General features: G+C 38.4%; 1 protein-coding gene across 10 annotated transcripts in view; it reads right to left on the bottom strand.

Annotated features, from left to right (window-relative positions):
* The window catches only part of LOC134528519 (organic cation transporter protein-like), a 42,320-nt gene that overhangs the window by 4,718 nt on the left and 12,782 nt on the right, over window positions 1-24,820 (bottom strand). For 7 of the 10 annotated variants that reach the window (XM_063362216.1, XM_063362217.1, XM_063362215.1 and 4 more), the window contains 9 exons: window positions 22,947-23,088; window positions 17,594-17,766; window positions 14,001-14,199; window positions 11,760-11,863; window positions 10,675-10,829; window positions 5,532-5,700; window positions 3,246-3,476; window positions 2,143-2,357; window positions 1,007-1,188 (listed from right to left, as the gene is read on the bottom strand). In XM_063362216.1, coding sequence (XP_063218286.1) covers window positions 1,007-1,188; window positions 2,143-2,357; window positions 3,246-3,476; window positions 5,532-5,700; window positions 10,675-10,829; window positions 11,760-11,863; window positions 14,001-14,199; window positions 17,594-17,766; window positions 22,947-22,976 — 1,458 coding nt within the window. In that variant the 5' untranslated portion in view covers window positions 22,977-23,088. Of the gene's footprint in view, window positions 1-1,006; window positions 1,189-2,142; window positions 2,358-3,245; window positions 3,477-5,531; window positions 5,701-10,674; window positions 10,830-11,759; window positions 11,864-14,000; window positions 14,200-17,593; window positions 17,802-22,782; window positions 22,877-22,946; window positions 23,089-24,820 lie in introns of those variants that run through there. The other 3 variants (XM_063362222.1, XM_063362213.1, XM_063362214.1) reach the window with 3 other exon arrangements.

The raw sequence follows: 24,820 nt of genomic DNA, 5'->3' as shown, positions 1-24,820 counted from the left end.
CACAGCAGATCTGGAGAATAAAGCCAGAATCTTTTGGGACTTGGTTACCTTTAACTCCCTACCAAACAGTGGCTAACATCAGGAGTAGAGCGGCACTGCGCTCACGTGCAAATGGAAAAATGGCCATTCTCCATTAGTCAATGCTAAATAATATTACAATAAAGACCAACTATACTACAAACTGTAATTTTTAATGTTTTATACACACACATACATATATACATACCTACAGACGCACACACACATTAAGTTAATAATTACATAAAATATAAAACTCATATAAGATAAACTACATATACGTAATATTAATGTACAGAGTCCCGCTAATCTGGACGAGTTGGGACCAGACCTGTTCAGATCATATATTTTGCTTTAAAATGCTAGTAATGTAAGTTTTAGATAGATAAAAATATTTAGAATTTAAAAAATTATCTTAAAGCTTGACTTTAGGTTTAATGTTACAAAGTTTTTTAACCTACTTACTGAAGTAGCATTGACAAACAAAAACATCTTTGTGTTAAAAATTCAAAATTTATTCATTGTACAGTGTAATAATTTTTTATTTTTATTTTTTAAATCCCATATGAATTAAACAGATGTTTAGCAGGTTTCCACTGTTTGTATAATACCAACGGCGTACGTAGATGAGGGAAGGGGGGATATATTAAAAAAAAAAAAAACTATTATTCCTATCAACGAACGGTAGCCTACAACTCACGTAGTTTCGGTTCCCTACCATGTTCGTGCAACTTCGGATTTCTCTCAAAAATTGAAATTAAAAAAATCTAAGGGTTAGGTTAGGTAGGTTAGGTTAGGTCAGTCACAACATGCTTGTTTTCATTGGAAACTTCTGATTTAGCGGCTGAAGTGGCGTTAATACCAAAACGCAAAACTTGGGAAATCTTTCGGAAATTCTTGCAGGGAACGGAAACTACGTGAGTTGTAGGCTTCCCATCTACGGAAGGCAAACGGCGCGCGCCACCAGGGTAGCGACTGCGCGGCGTACCGAGTAGATGACGTAGGGCGCGGCGATGCCGCCGACCCGGGCGCAGGTGGAGCAGGTGCCGATGCCGACGTTGCGCAGCACGGTGGGGAACAGCTCCGCGGCCAGGATGTAGGCCACGTTGAAGGCCGCCGTGATGGCCATCTTGCCCACCATTATGAGGGCGATCCTCAGCCAGTTGAGGTCTGCAGCGGTCGAGCGAAAATTGCGTGGGACACACGCACACACACTTCCCCCCCCCCCCCCTACCGCGAACAAAAACAAGCCTATCTATACTAATATTATAAAGCTGAAGAGTTTGTTTGCTTGAACGCGCTAATCTCAGGAACCACTGGTCCGATTTTAAAAATTATTTCATTTTTGGATAGTACATTTATCGAGGAAGGCTATAGGCTATATAATATTATCAATAACATTAGGGATCCTTACTAAAAGTCCAATTTAGAATCAAATGCGTTGGAGGGGGTTAGATACAACATGCAGTACACGTACGAAGTGTGTGTGTTGACAATGCCGCAGGCGCTAGAAGTTTATTTCCTATTGCCTGTTAACATTGTTGCCACGCACTAGATGCCTTATGTGTAATATAACAACAGAGATAAGGAAATTTTGCACATTCATTTGGTTGCGAGTTAGAATATAAATGTACTCATGATCGGACCGGAGTTATTTGGACACGCCCTTCTTCTGCTGTGAGCCAATGACGCCCAGCTAGGAGAGAAGTAAGCTAATCATTATTAAAAATACTTTTTTTTTAATGTACGCATATAATCCAGTTGGATTAAGAAAACAAATTTCAAAATTTACCACTTTACTGGTTTAAGGAAATGCATTGCCACATTTTTTTTCTTACATTTTACATAACCCTGAATGAATTCCTCTCTTTTTGAATTGTACTCAATTTTAAATTATTTTCCATTACACTCTGGTGAAATTTGAAGGGAAAGGGTTTCGTCTTTGTGTCTGAATTTGATTCAGAAAACATTCTACATTTGTGAATAATATAATGTGTGATTCAAATTTGGAAAAGTAAACACGATATGTAACTCGTCAGTAAAATGAAATCCACCTTGATAAAATCAGATCTGAACGCCGGCAGCGGGAACAGAGCCGAACTCGGCAGGCGGGCGACGGCTCACCGGCGGGGATGGCGTTGCTGAGCAGCAGCACGGCCGCGGCCACGAGCATGCAGCCGGTGAAGATGGGCTTGCGGCCGCAGCGGTCCAGCGTGAAGATGAGGAAGACCGGCGCGGGCAGCTCCACCAGCCCCGACATCAGGAAGTTGACGTAGTCGTTGCCGCCCAGGCTCGCAGAGCTCCAGGACAGCCCGAAGTACGTGCAGCTTATCACGAACCTGACACCGGCGGAGAGCTTCAACATACCTGCGCCTCGTCGGCTGGTTCCAGATACACAACTATAACGAGTTGAACCGAAAGAGACGGAAAAACGTATTTAGTAACGTCTTATTGAAATTAAATTTCAGAACAGTATTATGTCGGCGCACAAGCTGTGACTTTCGTATTAACATGTAACTTTCTTATTGCAGTTTTGTGCAAAAATATGTAACCAAGATCCTGTAGCGAATGTGAAAATGTCATTCAATGTGCTGAAGAGATAACAACCATGTGATGGTAAAATAAACAATCATGTTTAGAAAGATTTTGATTTCAGAACATGCAGGGTTATACAGTTGCTTGCCTTGTATGAAACTAGCGTCGTGAGGGCTTCACCGCTGGTTTCAAAGTCTTGAAATTGGAATTAAATTCAATAACATGTTTTGTTTGCACATGCTGAGCAATGGTGGAACAACCTTAGAACGAGAGGAGGAATGGTGCTAAATCAACAGAGGGTTTGAGGTATCAAAAAATTTGGAGGGGAAAAAAAAAACCTCGAAAGGCTGATGCAACACATTTCTGACGCATCAACTCCCAGCTTTGCAGGGCATTCCAACGAACAATCAACTACGCACTGCATGCAAAGACAAACTAAGCATGAACAGTAAACGCGTAATTTTATCCCCCCCTTCAATTCACAAATTACTCTCTCTCTTAAAATATCTAGTATGAACTTCCATTGTTCATCTTAGATCAAAACTGACACCACAAACACAAACACAGTGCACTGAACGTAAAGTTTAAAATTTAAAGATGAACTATGATGAAAGTGAAACCTCATTAATAACTAAATAGTTTAACTGGTTCAAGGAATTAAGCGTGCAAGGAGGCGAGGCGCTGCGACCCACCAGTTGAAACAGATGACCAGAGTACGGGCGCGGACGCTGCGAACCCGGACCAGGTCCAGCACGGAGTGGGGGCTCTGCCCCTCACTGAGGGCGTCCACGGACACCCGCATGTTCTCCAGCACCTTGTCGGGGATCTGCACCCGGTTCACGTCCGCCACCTTCAGCAGGATGCGCTTGGCCGCGACCTTGCGCCTGTTGCTGAGCAGCCAGCGCGTCGACTCCGGGAGACACCTGCCGAGACCCAGCGTCCCCGCACCCCGCCCGTCAGCTCCGGATACACCACTGTGACGAGTCTTCAAACTGAATTAAACTCATTAACATAGTTTGTCTGAAGCAGCTTGGCCTCTGGGTTGTAGCCGTGTCCTTGACAAATAATTCACCTACGTTTCGGTCGACATTGCAGTCGCCATCATCAGAGCAGTTACCTACTGTTTGTTTGCACTGACTGAGCCAGTGGTGGAGCAACCTTAGAACGAGAGGGGGGAATGGTGCTGGATCAAAAAAGGGTTTGGGGTATCAAAACATTTCCAGAGAAAAAAAACCTTGAATTGCTGTTGTAACACATTTCTGATGTCTTGAAAAGTCATTTATCAAAACTATTGTTTGGTCTGATTTTTTGACTAGTAAAGTTTAAAAAATTACACATATTGCAGTAACACTAAAAATTGGAAACTAAAGAATGTAAAAAAAAAATAAAAAAAACTGAACAAACTTAAAATGTCAGGTGTGGCCTAGAACAGGTATTTTGTTTTCAGTTTTGGAGGGTCCCTCCCATAGGACTGGCTAATGCATTAAGTATTAAGGGCTACACCTACTCAGGCACACGTACGATATGCATAGCTTCAGAAGAAACCACGCAATTTGAAAACTGCTCAACATATCAGAGTGGGGTCATTTAAGAATACCCTGGGGTTTGTATGAATAGCTATGCTTCCATGTTTTGTTTCAAAACTTTACTATCAGGAGAGTGAAAAGGGCTAAAACACATGTTTTCAGAATCATTTTAAGACTTTATACCTGAATTCCCGGAAAAGATTCTTGAAAACACCCAAGGGCCTTACATTACAACTTTACCATTATTTCTCCACCAGCTAATGTTATGGTTACCCCTCAACTTTCATACTTGTCCTGTACACAAACAGAAGACTGGATGCAAATCCACAGCCTTGGGCTTGGAGGCGACACCGCGCTAGAAGCACCAGCGAGCGTCGCACTAACCATCCCACTCCAGCAACACAGATACACCCCTGAGTCCCCGACTAGGTGGACCTCTTAGTACATATGAGGTTCATTACCTACTTCGTACATCTTTAAATAACCAGTCTGTAGAGTAACATATAGGTACTGTATTGGAATATATCGGTGATGGCACAAGTTGTGGTGATGGCTGATGAATAGAGACCTGGAAATTTCGCAGATTCGTCTGGCTTCAGAGTAGAATGTAAGGTAATAGGTGTGCTCAACCCATGTTCGCTTTTCCATTGGTTGATTTCTTAGCGAGGGCATGTTTATACTTGTTAATCGGCACTAGCTGATTCGCTTACTTCTCTCCTAGCTGGGCGACGTTGGCTTGCTGTCTCGGAGGGGCGTGTTCAAATAACTGCGGGCCAATCACGAGCACAGTGCGAGAGCGTGCATTCTAACTTGCAACTAAATGAATGCGCAAAATTTCTGTGTCTCTACTGATGAACAGATGGTGATGAGTTGATAAGCTTCAAACATCATCACGCAGAGCCATTCTGAAGACTTTAAACAACTACTGTGACCTTAACTGTAAACATAATCTGTGTGTATTGCATTATGCTTGCAAGGTTTCCTACAAACTCTATTATCAATAGACTTGTAAATTTCTCCCTATAAGATTTTTTAAAAATCTTGAAACTCAAAGTCCGCTACACGCATGAGGGCCTTAGTAACACAAGGATACACCGTCTGTTGGCGTTAACAATAAATAGTGCTCCTCTGGCAAGAATCAAGAATGCTTGAAAAAATAACCTAACAGATGTAAACAGCGGTACCGAAGGTGCTGTTACTTTTACAGAAAACCCTAAAGGCAATTTATAATTTTGGATAATTACGTGAAGTCCAGAATAAACATTTAACAGAAACTTAAAACATGGTCCCAAAATCTGTTTTTAAATGTTTAGTGCGAGGCTTATTCAAGTACATACAGTATACATCACTAAATTTCCATGCATTCAAACCTAAAGAAAGCAAAAAGTGTTTTTTTTTCTTCTGAAGTTCAGCTTGATCTCAAACACGAGTACATATTGCCGAGACACTGACCACCAATAGGAGAAGAGGATTAACCCGGGGGCAGTGAGCGCGAGCTGCAGGTACCGCCAGTTGTTGAGGAAGTACGAGAAGAAGGCACAGAGAACGTATCCGGCGGTGAAGAAGTAGGCGTATATCATGGCAGCAAACATTCGCTTCGAGGGACCCACCAACTCCATGGCTGGAAAAAAAAAAAAAAAACATTAAAACATCATTTATAACTACGCAATCTCACTTGTTTCACTAAACTTCCTGTTCTACGATTGAAGTAAATATTCACATGCACAAACAATATTAATATTAAAGCTTTCTATTCAAAACTACTTATTCAACACAGGACCCATCCAATGAAATCAACAAAGTAAATAATTTCTAAATTAATTTTAGTAAAATTAAAAAAAAAATATCTTTTTTTAATAGTCTAGTAATTATTTAAAAATTCAAATACACATCACTCACATAAGTAAAGTGCATTTACATTATTTTTTTCAGCAGTCTACAGTTTTAAGTTATTGGCAAAATGTACAAGATTTCACAATTTCTAGGCAATTTTTCTTCACAGTTTTAGCATTTTACCAAACATAAAACTCTACAATAAATTGTTATATATCTGTGCCATTCTATAATATAAATAGTTCATGTATGTATCAGAGATTTCTGCAAACATTATTGAGTGATATGCACAACAGTCATTTACATATTTACACCAGTATCACTATTCATGCATTCTTGCATTTCTGCATTCAGGATTCTGTCTCTGCAACTCACAGCTTGTTCATCCTTGCTTATTTTCACTCACTTGCACTGTCATTACTTTACTGTTCACTCTCAGTCACAATTAGTGATAAACATAACTTCAACTAATCCTTTTTCTTCTTTTCCCATGGTTATACGAGACAAAACCAGGTTAATAATGTCAAAGAACTTAGATGTAATATGCACAGATTATGAATGAATGAAAACAAGTTGACTAATTACACAAAAGATGTGAGGTGACACTAGGCCTATGCGAATACAGTCAAACCTCTCTGAAACGACCCCTCACGGTTCCCAGGAATAGGGTCTTAATAGAGGGGGGGTTGTAATAGATGTTTTCCGAAATTTTCAGTTGATTTCACCCCCCCCCCCCCCCCCCCCCCCCCCCCTTTACCAAACCGATACTCGCTAAGAAACCAGCCGTACAATGGCAGGATGCTGTCACTCACAATGCTAGATGGCTTTGCTTTAAACCCACTTCAACCTTCATGACAAGTCGGTCGCCCTACAAGCCACCTCTAAAGAAAATATGTCAAAAGACAGTTTATTTTTACTGGTTAGTTTACATGTACGTTTTCTGCTTGCCGTAGTGAAATACACTAGAACCCCGATGTCATGAACCCCGGATTTAATGAAGCAGTGATTTTAAGAATACATTCTTGAGAACCGTCAAAAAATTGGACATTTTGACCAAAATGTGAACATCAGAAAAAAAAAATAGAAAAAAAAATGAAAGATCATTAAAATCTGTTAATTTTCACACAGCGTATTTTTGTGTCGGCTTTAATTCTTCCAATAATGTTCATGTAAGAATAACAAAAAAATAATGGGACATTTCCTTTAAAAATATGGCAGTGGTAGGTTCTGCAACGCGAGTGGGCGCACACGAAGCTCGCCCGGCTGGCTGGCAGCAGCGGCTTCATGACGGATAATCTCACCCCTCCCTCCCCTCGTGTACATTCTTCAAGTCTAGCTCATCCCTCCCAGACACACAAACCATCTAGTGTCATACCCTTATAACACCCCAACTTCGCTCCCCTTTGAAAAACCTTCAGTGAGAAAATGCTCATTTCACCCACCCTTCTCCCGTAAAATTGGGCTATTATGAATGGGGTACTAAAGTGGTGAGGGAGGGGTAAGATCGATGTAAATATTTTCGGAACCCTCCCCCCCAAACACGCCCCAAAAAAAAAAAAGTCAAAATATGTACTTTTCACACCAAGTTCGAGTTAAGTAATCTCTGGCAAGGAATTTACAAGCTTTCAAACTTAAATATAAATGTATTTTAATAGCAAGGGTCCAATGAAAAGGAATACATATACCGAATAAAATCAAGCTGCTGTCACCAAACAAAGCATAAAACGGCCCAATGTGTGGTCGCTTCGTTATTGCTCGTGCGAGAAGCGAGACGTGGAATGTTAGAAGAAAGATAAATGCGGGGGAGACAGGAGGCAGCCAGTGTGTTTCCTGCGTGGGGAATAAGTGGCGTAGACTTTTTTTTTTATGCCGGGTGAAGCGACCTTTTTCTGTCAACCCACGGGAAAAGATAATTGCTTGAGCTGTCAAAATAAACATCGCTGCGGCAGTTAAAACAAGTCGAGGCAGGCGTGCATCCAGTCGGTCGCTGTGTATATCTACTCGAAAAACATAACATCTCAATTCATAACAAGATTCCTTATAACCTACACATATTGCCAGATGTTATCAGCCTGATCCTTGCAAGTTCTTTAGCCACGTTTTGAATGAAAACAACTGGCGGGCCAGTGTATTGCCCTGTTTTGCTAAAACATAAAGCTTTTATCAATTTTCTGACAGTTTTGATATATTTTTACTCTCCTCGTTAAAATGAAGCAGATAACGTGATTGTTAACAAGTACAAGCAGCATCCGAGATCGGCCGCAGCGCACGGTATGGGGAGAGGGTGAGCAAGGGCGGGTGAGCGAGTGGCAGACTACCATGTTCACACGCTGCGGCTGGAGGGTTTTTCTTGCATTGAAGGGACGTGGAATGGGGGTTGTCAAGCTCTGACAGCGGTCGACAGGAAGTGGTATCTATTTTTAGATATGCGCTGCCTACGGCAGTACAGCACTCGGCAAGAGAAACCCAGTAACACGCTACTCACCACAAGAAACTTATTTTCTGTCCGATTTTCTTCGGATATTCGGCAATTTTTTCACGGTTCCTCGAAATCGGGTTGTAATAGAGAGGTGGTCGCAATAAATGGGGTTGCAACAAAAAGGTTTTACTGTATTAGTTTTTTGATGTTAAGAAAATAAATATTAAATCCAATGTTTAAAACATTTGCGGTCATTTTTATACATGCTACGCAACAACGAAGAAAAATTAAAGGTTAAAACGCTTGAAAACATCTATAAAAAAAGAAAATTTACACATTGGACAACGTTGCCTTTTGTTAAGCAGCAATATCCTAACAAATAATGGATTTCAACTTTAACATACTTTGTTTTATAAAAGGGGGAGGTGGGGGGGGGTATACATACACGAAGCTTTGCACAGGCATAAGTGACACACATTTGGTTGCTGCCAACATTAGAGTAATAATTCTCATTCTCTCCTCCCACAGTAATCAGTGTCTTCTACAAGAGTCAGCCAAGACGCAAGTCACAACCAGGTCTCAGGACCAAGAGGTTGTTACGTTGTATGTTTTGCCCGGCTAAGCACACAGAGAAACGTAACAAAACAAAGACAAACAATGTTCCTTAGGGATTTTTCATTACGATAGTTCTACGTTATTTGGAAATAAAAGAGTTTATTAAAATATCTTTATTTATTTCTTTAAAAAAAAATGTTTTTTCTCATCGTTACATGGCCTCAGTACACAATTTTACAAATGAATTTAGTTAGAAAAATTTGTTACTTGCACAGTTTTTTGTCTTTTCTTAAATCAATTTTTTATGATGTCCAAATACATACCACAGCACCGTACATCTTGCCGTTGATGGTCGAGGAGTCTTGTCACTCGCCAAAGAAAAAAAAAACTTAGTAATGTCCCTTGGTTAGTTACATAACTCAAGGTACCGTCGATCGCGGACCGAAATCACACGAAGTCGGGCCGATGCCGACGCCTAGGGCCTAAATTTCTAGTTAATTAGTTCGAAAAACAATGAACTTAGGTTGAAAAAATACGGCCTGGCCCCAGCCCCTAGGCGTTAAATTATCTCTTAGTAACTTTCCATGATGTCTTGCGACTTGCCGACGACGCGACCGAGTTCGGCAATGATCGAGCAACAAGTGACTTTGTCGACGAGATTACCTTCCCTTGTAAAGGTGAACACAAGGGAGGCAACCCCGTGGGCCAACTGACCAATCAGCGCACAGAATTCCAAAACATGACCATATAAGGAAATTCGTACGGGCACATCACTTGACGCCAGGGCTCGCCCTGATTGGCTGGCTAGTGGTAGCCTCCAGAGACCCTTCCAGAAGGTCGCTACAGCTGTGCGTACAACGTGACGCGTAAATCCCAAACACGCATTTACAAAGTGAAAAATAACTTCCTGGCGCCAGAGTGTCGCGCCTGTCCGTTCTTCCTTCTGTACCTTCCAGACTATTCTCGAAATATTACACGAACAATATCCAATAGAATTTAAAATTACCCAACAAATTTAAATACAATGTTCAAAATTTAGTAATCAAAGTTGAAATTCATACCATATTAAAAACTTTTGTTTAAAATGATGTCCTGTAAAATTATAATCTATACTGCTTTAAACAAAACAATTACTGACAATTATCAAATATCAAAATTAATTATTATGAACTAGAGTTAACCCTCAAATTAATAATTAAGTATCTCAAGGAAATAAGTATTTTAAGGCTTTCCATGAAATTTAACCAAAGTAATTAATAACAATTCTTAATAGATCTGAACAATTATCATCTACATAAAAAATAATTATCCTTCTTATCAAAGTTATTCTTAATATTCTTGACACCAAAAAAAAATATACGTATATCAAATCCTCAATGTGCAATGCTACAAGGTGTGTTTAGTGTAAATAGTGCAGTGCTTGAAGAACAAAACTGTCACGTTGGCCAGCCTGCCTGAAAGTTGAGGAATTTTCGGTTTAACAGGTGGTCCACCTGGTGCCCGGAAGTGACGTGTTTCTAGTCAGTTTTGTTGTTGTTGTTGTTGTTGTTGTTGTTACCTAATGGTAGGAAAAAGTGTCATGTCGTTGCAGTGCAATCCGATTAATATTGTGAAATCATTGGTTGGTGGTTTGTTTTGAATAACGCGCGCCATATTGTTGGTGAACAAACAAGGTGTGCAACAACAGGGGGTTCTGGTAGAGGGAGTGCCAACATTTACAGTTAAACATTAAAATCACAATGTTAAATGTTCACTATACGCTGCCACAAATTTTCTGACCAAACAAACCTAGGACGTAGGCCGCCACGTACAACGCTGATGCCGTCAGTCCGATGAGGAAGCGAGTGATCATGAAGCCGACAGCGTTGGGCATTGCCGCTGCCGCAATCCCGCAGATTGTTTGCATGGTCAAGGTGAAGAAAAATATTGGACGTCTGCCGAACCTGAGGATCAAACATTTTACGGCATGACTCAGTAGCAATATAGCTCAATAAAAGTACCGAATAAACTATGTGACTGTACAGTGAAATGTTGTTTCACAACTTTCGAAACCACAAACTTCCAATTAATTCAGAAACATTTATCACAAACTTAAACTGTGATGGGCTAATGTTATATTTTAAAATTTTTGAAACTGAGAATGTTTACTTTCAAACCAAATGACCTTACTACCATACACAGCAAAAAATATTTAAAATGCCCAAATACATAAGCTCATATCAAATGTAGGTCTTTTCTAAAACAAAAATTATGAAAAAAACAATTTTTTTTAAAGGAAAAATCTAAACAATGGTAAACCAAATTTATTATTATTAATATTATACACTGTGTTTGTTAAATATTTTGAAGGGCTTTGTTTTACTTCATTTCATGAAAGTAACTACACAATAAACACAGAGAAAGGTAACTAAGGAAATCATACACCATATTTATCTCAAATCTAAGACATAATTCCTAAGATACATCAATCTTGTGATCCTCAATGACAAAACTGCAACCATCGTTGGTGCTTTGAAAGAAGCACGTCAAAGCATGGCTTGTTTTTTACGTTCTTCAGCTCCCTTACAAATTTCTCTTTATCGCTAGTATTTTATAAAAGGAACTGATGAGAAAGTGTAGCTTGCTGCCTTTTTTTTCTATTCTGGAAGAGAACTGGTTAAAAAAAAATTACAATAGCGGGGAAGGGATACATTGGTGTAACAAATTGTAGCCATCTTTTTTGTCTTTTTGTCAGTAGGCAGGGTCATGAAGTATGCGGTGGTAGAGAAGTGGGCACAAGAATGCTGCCTCATTCCCTCCTACAGCAATAAACTAGCACAAAAACTGTTCACAATTCTAACAAGGCAGTAAATTATTATTATTATTTTTTTTACTTGTCAGAGAAATATCCAAAAAGTGTTGATCCAATCAGATCTCCAGACATGAATACGGCATCTGTTGTGGCAGGTATCCACGAGCGAGAACACACCAGATCGAACTGTAAACAAAACACCAATCGTGTTACTCGACACGACGACCCGTCTTACAAAGACAGTTTATTCGCAGACAAGCAATCAACAACTGAATTAGTTTGTCTTATACATAATGACTAATTACATAATTGTTGATCATTTAGCTTAAAGGATTATGTAGTAAATGTGTTACTACCGGAAAACTTAACTTTGATATAAAAAAAAACATAAATTAGTAGAATCTCATTCAAAGTACTTCACAAAAAGGATTCCTTCAATAGAGATTAATTTCTTGTGCTTGCATCAGGCCTGTGTACACATTCCAATTTTTGAAAAGGAATACAAATAGTTTCCAACTACTATGTACCTCGTGAATTTGTCGTACATTAACGTTCAATGTTGATTTTAATTTGTTTATGGGACATAAATACCCAGTTTAGATGTTTTAACAGGACCGCATAAGCAAAATAACAAACTATAATCAACATTTAAAAAATACAAGTTTTCAAGTTAATTGACTACTGTCTCGCAAAGCAGTAGCAGTAAAAATAACATGTATGATTAAAAAACTACTTTTGACATTTCAAACTTCAAAACAAACTAGTATTATTTGTATTAATATCATCAAGCGTAACAATAGTATCACTATGAATCTACCACCATTTGACACAGTTAATTTCTGCATTATCTACAAGTTTATCATGAAACAGATGATGTAACTCTGAACCAAAATTAACATAAATAATAGTTTCAGAGTTCAGTAGAATATGGCAGAAAATGTGTTCATAATAGTGACAAAACAATAAAAAAATGTTTTCCTGGCTGCCAATAAGAAAGAAAATAAAGGAATAACTAGTTTAAAGTGCAAATATAAACTCATTTTGTGCCTAGTGTACAAATATACAGATTGCCTTTTAAATTTTTTTGCTTTTTCACAAAATAGATTAAATTTTGCAGTATTTAGCTGCATTAAATGAAATTTTTTCGAGAAACTAAATATTTTAACAGAGTTTACGTATTAAAATTGTAGCTGACCAAGTCAGCCAATCTTTCACTTCAATTAATTTTTTGTGTAATTTTCCAGAAGCAACTTTTCAACATACATATTTACCATGTCTGTTCCCTATGTATTTGTTATATGATGCGAGAAAAATTTTTTTTTTTAGCTGCATTCCAATTATTCTCATTCTTACTATTTTAATTTAACATTAGTACCGGAAAATAATTTAGTATGTGTATTGAATTCGAACAAAAAATAATAATGTTTACAGCTTCAAATGCATGCAAATGTGCTTCAATAAACTTGTTTTCCAAAAAAAAAAATGTATTCATAAAAATTTGTAATAAATCAAAAACTGAAGATCATGCGGCGGGGTTAGGCTAGAGCCTTGATGTGGAACGTAACCGGCTGGGAAACACAAGGTTGAAAAGGAAGGACAACATTAGTACTGGATAATAATTTAGTAGTATGTGTATTGAATTCAAACAATATAAAAAAAATATTTATAGCTGCAAATGCATGCAAATGTGCTTCTATAATCCCGTTTTCCAAAAAAATTGGTTCTCTGTAAAGTCTGTTTACAGACGATAGTTTAACGTGACGTCATAACAAAACATTGATGAAATGATTGCATACTTTTATGAATAAAATTGAATCATTTTTATTGAATTATCACTATTTTTTATGGATACAAAGAAGGAGTGAAATGAAATCTACAATTTAATTGATAAATTTACTTTTATTTGCACTCGTTAATTCAAATATGTTTATTACTTTAACGAACAGATTATTTTAACTATAACTTTTATACATGTTTGCTATTTAACTTCTTCCAATCTGTGTTATTCTGTTAAGGATAGGACAATGATAGGAAAAGTAGGAAACGAATGGGAGTGTTTCAAGTTTAATGTGCCTCGAAAAAGTCAAATCGATGGTTGTTCTAATCGAGTGGAAGAGAGATAGATGTGGCGCAAGCGTACAATGAGCGTAACGGGACACAGCATAACGGGACAATGTGTGCAACGGGACACTTTTTCGTGCGTGCAGCCAGCCTTCATCAATTTATTAGACGTTGTCACGTCAAAAAAACAAAATGTATTCATAAAAATTTGTAATAAATCAAAAACTAAAAGATGATGCGGCGGGGTGGAGCTGGTAAACACCTCCATGACGGTGCTGCTGCCGTAGAGGGTCTGGTCGAACACCCAGGCGCTGCAGGCCCTGCTCCCGCCGGTGAGGTTGGCGTCCAGCAGCAGGCAGGACGACCAGCCGCCCTCCTGGGGGTCCCAGGGGTAGCTCATGTTCGCCACGTGGTCGGGCAGCGCGTAGCCGGCGTGCTCGTCCTCCCAGGGCAGGCGACACCTGCCGGGCGGCCGACCACGCGCTGTACACTCCACACACACAGGCAGGGGCGTAGCCAGGGGTGCAAACACCCCCTACCCCCACCCTTAGCAACAAATCTTTAATATTCATCACTCAAACAAATTTTATCCATATTAAAATTAATAAAAAATTTTACCATTACAATATTTAAATTTAAGAACCGGAAACTGCTAGTTATGTAGCACTATTTTACACCTTAAAATCCAATTTTTCCTGGGGGAGGACCCCCCCGCTTTAATTCCCGGGGGGGGGGGGGGGGGGGGGGGGGGGGGAGCGGCATGCTTCTTAATACCCCCCACATACACAAATTCTGGCTACGCCACTGTATACATGCATCACACATGCAAAACCTCATTCGCACAAAATTACTAACTGCCCAGAAACCTATTTTCTCACGGACAATCCTTGAGTTGTAATCACAGAAAGGTTCCGAATGGTCTGATAAATAGTATAGTAAATACTCTCATCACTGACTGAGTCTCTTAACGTTGTACTAATTGTTTTCACGCGCTTACAGCGTGACGTTCTCATTGCTCTTTGCCGACCTGTTCCTCCTAGCATTGCAGCTGAGTACTGGCGCAAAGATAATGTGCACGGGAGCATAGCATCATGTTCTGATGAGGCCGATAGTGTCATCAATTTTCAACGGGCGCCTTACAACTAACTAGTACAAAATAATAGACAAGAAATAAAAGATATTAACTAAGATGTTGAAACATTAAGCCCTTTGAATGTTCAGTTCACTAACTCAGTTTCCCAAACCAAATGCATACTGTAACTTTATCAACACAATTATGAACTATGTAACTTTATCCACACAATAATTATGTACTATGATATTATAAATTCAGAATTATCGGTGTTGAAATTTTTAATTAATATTATATGTATATCCTAAAGATTCTCAGGCTTTCGTGGCCACTGTCTAGAGTTGCTTGGGTTCCGGGTTGTAGCCACGTTATAGGTGAAGATATCACAGACCTTTCTGTCAACCTACAGTTGCCATACTCAGGGTAGCAGTTATCTACTGACTACTGGCTACTGACTACTGACTACTGCAAGGTCAACTGAAACCTCGGTGGAATCTTTGCCTTTGATGTGGCTACAACCCATAAATCAAACAACTCTTAGTATATATTCTCCCAATATTTTTCTTTCCACATATTTCATTGAATACCAAAAATTTAAATACTAGAAATTTTGTGGTGTTTGAGGATATGAGGATTTATTTAGCACGTCTTAGTGGATCCATGCATATGTGCATTTTGTATCGTCAAGATATATACTAGCCACATTATTACACTGTTAATTTGAATACTTTTAATCTTTGTAACCATTATTATCCACTCAAAAACATACTAACACAGCGATTCATCTTACTTAGAAAATTTTCACAAATCAACTAATCTTGGTTTGTAACACATCATTTCATGGAACTGTAAGAATACTTTGTAGTATATATAAACTTGTGTCCTGCATTAATGAAGTACAAATTAATTAGGTTTCAAATTATCAATATCTTACTCTTAATAGTGTAAATGAAACACTTACAAGGCACTGTTTCAGAATAACTACAGCCCACTGGTTAAAAACCAATGTTTGAAAGTGGCACATGTGTAAAAAATGCAAAAATCTGTGCAGTCATAAAAACGTCACCATCACGTAAATTTTCAGACACAAATAGCATTACACAAACAGAAACTACTGTTTCCAATGGCAACCTTTAAAAACTGAAAACTGAAAAGAACATAAAAAATATTTAATCATGGAGCCACTCTTCTTGAATTCACACCAATATCTAAATAATTTTACAAAAATACGGGGAGGGTGGAAGTAAAATGAAGTAGGAAATGGAGGATGAAGGTGGCAACTACTCGTATGAAATAAATACCAACCATTAAAATTCCAAAATTTAAAATAAATGGATTATAACTATAATTTTAACAATGTAAAAGGAAAAGATTACACAAATGAGTACCCAATCTTTGGCAGAAAAAAAATATTTCAGACAAAAACTCAACATTAAGGTAAAAATGTACTTTTAGAGTAGGTATCATGATGAAATTTTGATGGCTACCATATTTACGAGCATAACCACATCAAATTTTTTTTTTCTTCAATATGTTACAACCCAGATTACAGCCTTCCCCATGCAATTCAGTAATAATAAATTTGTTACAAATTTTTGTCATATTTCAGGTAAGATTATCAAATGATGTAAAGTTTTTTATTTTCCTTTTAGAAGTTATTGTGAACGTAATTCCCCGGGTTTTGTGTTTTTATTTTTATAATTCATAAGTTTATTTTTCAAGAAATTTTTTTTTGCTGGCTTGTTTGTGAGGGAAGGTGTGATGACGTGATTCTCCTTCGTTATATCCACGACCGAGGCTTTGTTCCACTCGCTAGGCGCGTGAGTCACGGTCACAGGAGTGTGAGAGAGAGACAAAATCGCTGCGTCGTGGAAACAGAAGTAATAATTTCGTGGAAGCCCCTGTTTCCAAGCGCAGTGAATGCTGAGAATCACGTCAGCGAGCCCAGGACACTGCCTGCACAAAGGGAAGAAAGGCTGTATGGTCAGTCATTGTCCGAACACCGGGCCGAGCGGTCGTTGTTCGGGCGATGGCTCCGGGGTTTATATATATATTTTTTTAGGTACATTTAATTTTTATTTATTCTGTTGTATGGAATAGTGTGATTTTTACATGAATAAATTAAACAAAAAATTATTACATCAAACATTGTAAAATAATTTTTTTCGTGACCTGCTACTAACCTGTATGTTCCACTCATCACCTAGTTTTGAGCTAGCCGGAGGTGGTGAGTGGTGACAACTTATGGCCTAAAACCAGTCCTTTAAATAATTGTTTGGACTTTTAAATATTGTGTGTAATATAGTGTATAGTGTTTGGAAACATTTGAATTTTGAACTCCCCGCGCTGCTTGCCAGCAGCGCCAAGTTTTTCAAGTTGGCTGCCTGCCGAGGTGGGTAGCCCTGCAGCTTCCGGCAGCGAAGCAACAGTTGTTGTTGAACCATCATGGCGGTAAGTTGTGCTATCGTGCATGCTCGCTGCCAATCGAGTTGTTTGCGAGTGCACCGTCATTAATTGTGTTGTTTTTTTTCTGGATTTTACAGTCTCGTACGTCTCTAGACAAAACTTTTGGTCCTACGGGCCGGATAGTTCCGGTTATTTTTCTGGTGTTGTTTGAAACGTGTTTCGTGTGCACGTGGTAAACATTCATACTTGGTGTGTATCGGAGAACACAGCTAACGTTCGGCAAGATTCCTGCGCGAATGTACGGCAGCGGGAACGCGCGGAACGGGCGGCCGGGAGAGAGCCGGGAAGGTAGGGGGGGTGGAGCGCCGAACACGCACCTGTGCGCGGCCTTGGCCTGCAGGAAGACGCTGCCGAGCTTGTGCAGCGCCGACACGACGGCCGGCAGGCACAGCATGAAGTACAGTCGCTTCTGGTAGCGGCCAAACTCCCCCAGGTACTTGAACACCTCGTCGTAGATGAAGGCTCGGTCCGCCGGCTCGGCCGCGCCATCCTGCCGGGCAAGGGGACCACGCGGGTGGGGGGAAGCTGCCAATCACACACCGGAGCGCTGTTACCGTTCCTCACTCGGTGTACACTTCCAACCAGGCCACACAGATCTGCAATAACATTTCCCTGACCTCTCCCGGACAAAAATTTCAAATTTCCCCCACAATTTTTTTTTTTGACGTGATGTCTAATAAATCAATGAACACCGGCTGCACGCACAAAAAAGTGTCCCATTATGCACATTTTCCCATTTCGCTGTGTCCCATTACGCTCATTTAATATTGCTCTTTGCTAACCTGAACCTCCTAGCATTGCGACCGAGTCCGTGGCGTAATTCTGTTTTCATGCATTTCAATGTAACATTTTCATTGCTCTTTGCTAACCCGTTCCTCCTAGCAATGCTGCAGAGTCAGTGGCGCAAATATATTATTTTTGACTGCATCTTGGTGTTGGGTAAGCCATTTTCCTTCACATCATCCTTGAAACAATCCCATTCGTTTCCTACTTTTCCTATCATTTGTAACATTGCAAGACCCTGCCCTCCAAGATAAATAATTTTCTTTTAAACTTTTTTTTCATGAATGTAAATATTTCTTAAAAAAATCTTTCTAATGATATTTTACCGTTTGTTATATATTTTAGGGTTGATATTTTTCACTTGCTATGTTTTTAAGAAGGTATTTTGTATTTTATTAGACATTTTTAATCATTACTATTTTTTATGTGATTATTCACAAATGAGCCGCTGTACTAGATTTTTGCCTGTTTAGGCCTACTTTTTCAGGTTATTTCTAAATGATTTTAATTTGTAAAGTAATTTGTATTATGATTATTGTTCTTAATTTTAATTAACGTGTTGCAATATAATTATAGATCACGGGACTGTGTCTGGGCTGGGGTGATGTGTAGGGAAAGAGAGGCATGAGAGGCCTGTAAGTGTGAGTGAGAAAGAAACAGTGCTTCCCCGCCAACCGAGATAAAGACGGTAATTTCCCCACTGCGTGGGAACTGAGTGATAACTGCTGTCTCACGGTGTGGGAGAGAGAACGAGAATGGGAGTCCCCGATTTTGATGTAAAATTGAAAAGAAACAGATCAAGGGAATCCCCGAGTTATGTGTGTACAAGGTTTTTTCATGTATTGTAATTTGTACTCTGATTGGCTTGTATCTGTAAGCGTGAATGAAGCGTGCGTGTGATTGGTCGGTGAGGTCATGTGACGTCTACTCCCTGCGTGGAGGAGACAGTGGCAGGTTTTCACCAGTCGTCCGTCGAACGCTGCACAAGTAGGTCGCGTTCGGTGGCTTCTCGCCAAATTATGAAGTAATTTGCTAATGGATAATTTCACGTTGGTGGTCAGAGCCAGGCCGAGTATTCAGTCAACCTAATTTGTTTTATTTTCTTTCAAACAGTACTAAATTAGAAATTGCGGCCACCTTCGTCGGCATTCGGCTCGTAGCGAAATTTGTTTTCGCTGGGTGCGGCCATGTTTAAGGCCGCACTAATTTCGTGTACTAGTAAAAACCTTACTGAAGGACGCTATTTTTTCGTTAGTGTTTGGATTCGTATGTGCAACATTCTAAATTGAAAAAATAAAACAAAAACTAAAATTGGCGGAACATCTGTTTATGTTTGTAAGTAACGAACCGTTACACTTTGTCCTATCCTTAACAGAATAACACAGATTGGAAGAAGTTAAATAGCAAACATGTATAAAATTTATAGTTAAAATAATCTGTTCGTTAAAGTAATAAACATATTTGAATTAATGAGTGCAAATAAAAGTAAATTTATCAATTAAATTGTAGATTTCATTTCACTCCTTCTTAGTATCCATACAAAATAGTGATAATTCAATAAAAATTATTCAATTTTATTCATAAAACTATGCAATCATTTCATCAATATTTTGTTATGACGTCACGTTAAACTATCGTCCGTAAATCGACTTTACAGACGAACAATTTTTTTAATATTACTATACCTATTTTGCTATTTCTCCGAAGGAATGAAAGATAATACAGACTCAACCATCCCCACAGATGGCCTTCCCCTTGTTCTCTCTCCGCTTTCTTTGTTTAAAACAGAACCTTGCATAAGCCATCTTACAGTATGTATGATTACACACTGAAACACCAACTGAAAAAAAAAAAATTCACAGTCTAGGAGATGGTAGAATGAAGCATGATGTTTTTTTACCCTCAAATTACTATCCCCGAGGAACGTCCATGACTTTCCCAGGATTCCAAGTAAATTCCCTGACATTCCCTGATTCCTAACATTTCCCAGATTTTCCTTGACTTTCCAACTTTGTGGCTACTCTGTTTAAATGATAAATATAGCTGCCTATCGGCGATACGCAGTGGGATTTAATGCATCCCACCAACACAAAGATGAATTGCGATGTGACAAGATGCAGGGTGTAGAGACTTCTGCAATGTGCAGATTTGGAAACGCATGCGTAAAATTCACACTGTCGGATACGGAACAGATTGAAGAGCACAGACAAAAAGAAATGTTACCATGTTTCGAGTGCAGCACAGTTTACTTTCCTTGGGCCACACGGGCATAAATGTCCGGACGTCACATTTAATCAGGTACCTGTTGTTCTCTTCTTTCTCTGCAGCTCACATCCAACATTTACACTTGACATAGTTTCAGTTTAATTCTGTGATTAACCAAACCTTCTTTGAAAATTTCCATTTTTAAAAATAAACACAGTCATTGGCATTAGACTGCAAGCGAGAATATTATTGTGTATGTATTCCGACACTAATTCATATTTATACTCAAATTTTATTTAAGGAAAAAAAAAAACTTTACACAAATTGATACAGTCAAGTAATGAAAACCTTGACAATAATAAAGTGGTCACTGACACAAATGCTTAAAAAAAAAATTTTTTTTAATAAAAATTATAATTCAAACTTACACATTGCTGACGAAATCTAACATTAAAAAATTTTGCTGCTTGAAGCAGAGTCCAACCCGTTACGTAAATAAACATTATTTTTGCTGAAGATTTTTTTTAATGCATTTTCATGCTTAACGTGTTATACTGAAGGGCATACGAATCACAAGCTACTAAGAAAGCAACTCACCTTTCCAGTTGCAGACATCACGACGTGTGACACAAGTGAACTTGAACAGTAGTCGGTACTTATGTGTCCGAGACACCCAATTGCCGTGCAAACAACATGCCAAGTGGTAGATGGCCGGGGCGGAAGACGATGTTAGATTCAATCACTCACACAAAGATGACTCCCACATGTCCTCTGGTGCTTGCCCGCACGCCCGCACGCACACACACACACACGCACACACACACACACACACGCACACGCAAACTCCGTACTTCATCCTAAGCCTTCACGTGTGCGCCCTGCATTCCACACTTCACCCACCAAAACAGCCGAGGCAACCCACACGGCAGCTCTCAGGCGTAGAACGACACATATCCACACGGGCGCAGGCATGGACTATTATACGCCTTTGCTGGTCATGGCTAAGAACAAGATTTTATGGTTTTATGTTTAGTTCAATGACATTTTTAAAACTGAAGGTTTGGGTGTTACTGTTTTTATTTTTTATAAATTCAGTTTTCTTATGCTTATTACACTGAAATATTTTATAATGTTGACATGCTGTATTTTTATGATAAAATATGCACATTAAAATATAATAGAATTTTTCTGTGCTATGCACTTTGCACTGAAAATAATGACATTTCTTGAATTTGAAACATTAATTTTTTTTTGTGACTTGAATAAAGTTTTTGTTAAATTTTACTTAATTCATGATTTAACTTGCATTTTGTTGCTATATGGTCATGGTTAATTATCTTACTTTGGTGTTATTTTGTGTTCTGACATGCTTTTTGGAGCTATTTCGGTTTAATTTCAATTCACCATATAATCTTGCCCGTAGTCACAGGACACCATCATTTGTATTCAACAAATGTTTTCTCCTGGACATATTGAACTTCAATGTGGTAAAAATATTGTTACAATGAAATGATTTTTATTCCTTCTAAATTATTCAACCACTGGACGTCTGGAATATTCCGTCACATAAAATCACCTAAACTTGTCAGCTGTGACGGGCACCATCCTGTCACTCTCACGAGCCACGGTGACGGTAACCTACAAGTCGAGCCAGCTGGTCGATTTATCACGGCAAAGAATCTCAAACAAATTTTCCTACTCAAAATTTTTCCATGCGAAAATGTTTGGCAGTGGGACCTCCATTACTTTGTTATTAAGGATGAGAGGAATTACATTATGACTGAGCAGAACTCCTGAAAATTTTCATTTGAATGTGAACCCAACATGGACAGGAAAATCAAATACTCTGTGGTATAGTCAACTTTTACAGATATTTTAATGATTGAAAATTAATAAACATAGATATCAGGTTCCCAAAAACATCCCCTTTCGGCACAGTCTACAGGCGTAGGTTGATTTCAAAGTACCTATTTCATCTGGAAATATTTTGGAAACTTCTATAAACTCCTGGAACATTTTAAAAACTTAATGTAGCCTACTTAACATCCTATATCTTCGCCAATATTCAGAAAAGATCAATATTCCATGCAGCAAAAATATTTTGAATGTTTTTAATTTAATGCATTCACCATTGAATGTCGTAAAGAATTTAGCAGTGGAACCCCGGACTCACATTCGCCAGAACTCCGGTTCGAATCCCAATAGAGCTATTCCGATATGGATGTCACACAGTTTTCCTAAATTACTACAGATGAATACTGCCACTACAAACAATTTCAGTTACAATTCCCGTGCTTTATGTTGTGTGTTTCCATCTGTTAAGGACTCAAAACAAAAATACCAACACTAATTAATGGAATAAAAACATAGTACAATTAATATATTGGTCCAACAAACAAATAATTACAAACTTCTTACCAACAATTGGCTGCATTAATCAGTTATCAGTGCAAGGACGTGTGTGTTCAAAAGAATAACACTCAAATGTGTAAATATTAAGCAAAAGTTCAGGTCCTACCTTCCCCTTTAAAAGAAAATCAAAAGACATGCTGCTCATAGACTGTACCTCTTCTGGTCACTGGAACATCCATCCTCTACTATTATGGCTTTGAGATATCAGCGGCACACTCCGGCCACAGCGTGCAGGAATAAACATCCACAATCTTATCAGCATGCACTCACCACGGCCCAGTTCGGAGGATCCGCAACCATGACGATCGGCGAGATAAGTCACGATCTCGGAAGGCAGCTCATGTCAGACCGAGACTCTGCCCCGACGAGTGGTCCCGCCTCCAGCACCCCGGTGACGTATCAGCACTCTGCCCTGGGGGGCAGGCACACCCTACAGGGTCCCGTCCCCTCCCGCCCCGAGTTCAGCTACACCAGGTTGCAAAGACGTCATTTTGGAAACATCACTGTGACCCTCAGTGGGCAACGTAAGTGTTTTTTCCTCCATGTTACAGCCCTCGCACACAGAAACGGCAGGACTCGTATTTCCAAGTGCAGTCTGCGAGTTTCATGTATTTATTGACATTAATATATAAGTATTTATGACTGGTTTTAACAAAATAAAACTGACTTAAGAACAAATTATAAAATGTTTCATTTTTTTTTCTCAAGCAAAATCATTACTTAGAAATTCTATGTGTAAACACTGGAGTACTAAGATTCTACTATTCTTTGAGATTTTAGTGTTACAAACTATTTTTAAAATTCCAAAAATTCCATCATAAAGAATACTTACTTGTAAAAAATTATATAATGATTACACTGGCCTCTCCCAATTGTTTTCACATACTATCAGTGTGGTCAAAACAAAATACAGTCGAAGCTCTTTGATCCCGAATTCAAATCACGCCATTCATAATTCACAAATTATAATTTCAGAAATATCAATAAATACTGAGAATGCAACCCAAAAATTTTCAATAATTATTAACATTGTAAGTTTTAAGCTAAACTTTTTACACAATTGATGTCTTGAGTGAAATATTTCTTTACAGAACTTAAGTTTGCGTGATGTAAAGATGGGGGACAAGGTATAACAGGACTCCAGCACTATGTTATTTTTAGCACCACATTAGTGAACAAACCTCATTTACCAACTCAATAAGTCCCTGAAATAATTATCTCGTAATGAAAACAGTTTTAAGGCTTATAGACTAATAAAAAGTGAAGACTTAAAACAGGAGAGGAAAAAATTATATTGTTTATTTTCTTTGGGTAATGAGGTAATGACTAGTGTGGTATCAAAATAAAAATAAATAAATAAAAAAATAGGAAAAGATACTAATATTTTCCAACCAACAATGCCACATACAAACATTCCTAACATGTGCCAAATTGCGGGGGAAAAAAGTGTTTTCCCCATTTAACCTAGTTTTTTTGTTTTTAATACACGCACTTTAACATAATTTGGATGTAAAATTTTTGAAATTAAATTTTACTGAAACAAGTTACTTCACGTCCAGTACACATAAACCCTCAATGTTTTCTTGTATTTGTACTTCAGACATTCATTGTGAGTTCGGTATTAAAAACTTTGTGAATATTGTTTTTAATGTGACAGTGACATTTCTGTGGTGTTATGGAAGAGAGGGTTAAGTCAAAACATCTAATTTTAAGAGAGGTGGAAGAAAGTCAAGGATTATTTGAAGGATATGCCTTTTGACACTTTATATGGTTTGTAGTTTTGTGTTGCCTGAATAAAATATCAATAATTAATAATATAACGACTAATATTTGATCGTGAAAATAATATTAGACTTTCTTCCACTTCTCTTAAAATTTGATGTTTTTGACTTAACCCTCTCTTCCATAACACCACAGATTTGTAGGTATGTAAAAGACTGCAGTACTAATAAATAAATAAAATGCATGCAGACACGTGGCAAATTACTATGCTACCAACACCATGATTAAAAAACACACACAGTACATTGTTTCTCCAACATATAATGACCTAATGGGTTGATATTTTAGCCGGAAACTTAGCATGATAAAAACTGAAAACCAATTATATTTTCCATGCAGAAATATTTGTTGATGTGAAGGCA

The sequence above is a fragment of the Bacillus rossius genome, chromosome 1 (assembly GCF_032445375.1).
Source record: "Bacillus rossius redtenbacheri isolate Brsri chromosome 1, Brsri_v3, whole genome shotgun sequence".
Classification (NCBI taxonomy): Eukaryota; Metazoa; Arthropoda; class Insecta; order Phasmatodea; family Bacillidae; genus Bacillus; species Bacillus rossius.
The sequence above is the reverse complement of the archived record's forward strand: the minus strand, read 5'-3'. Positions and strand labels throughout refer to the sequence as shown.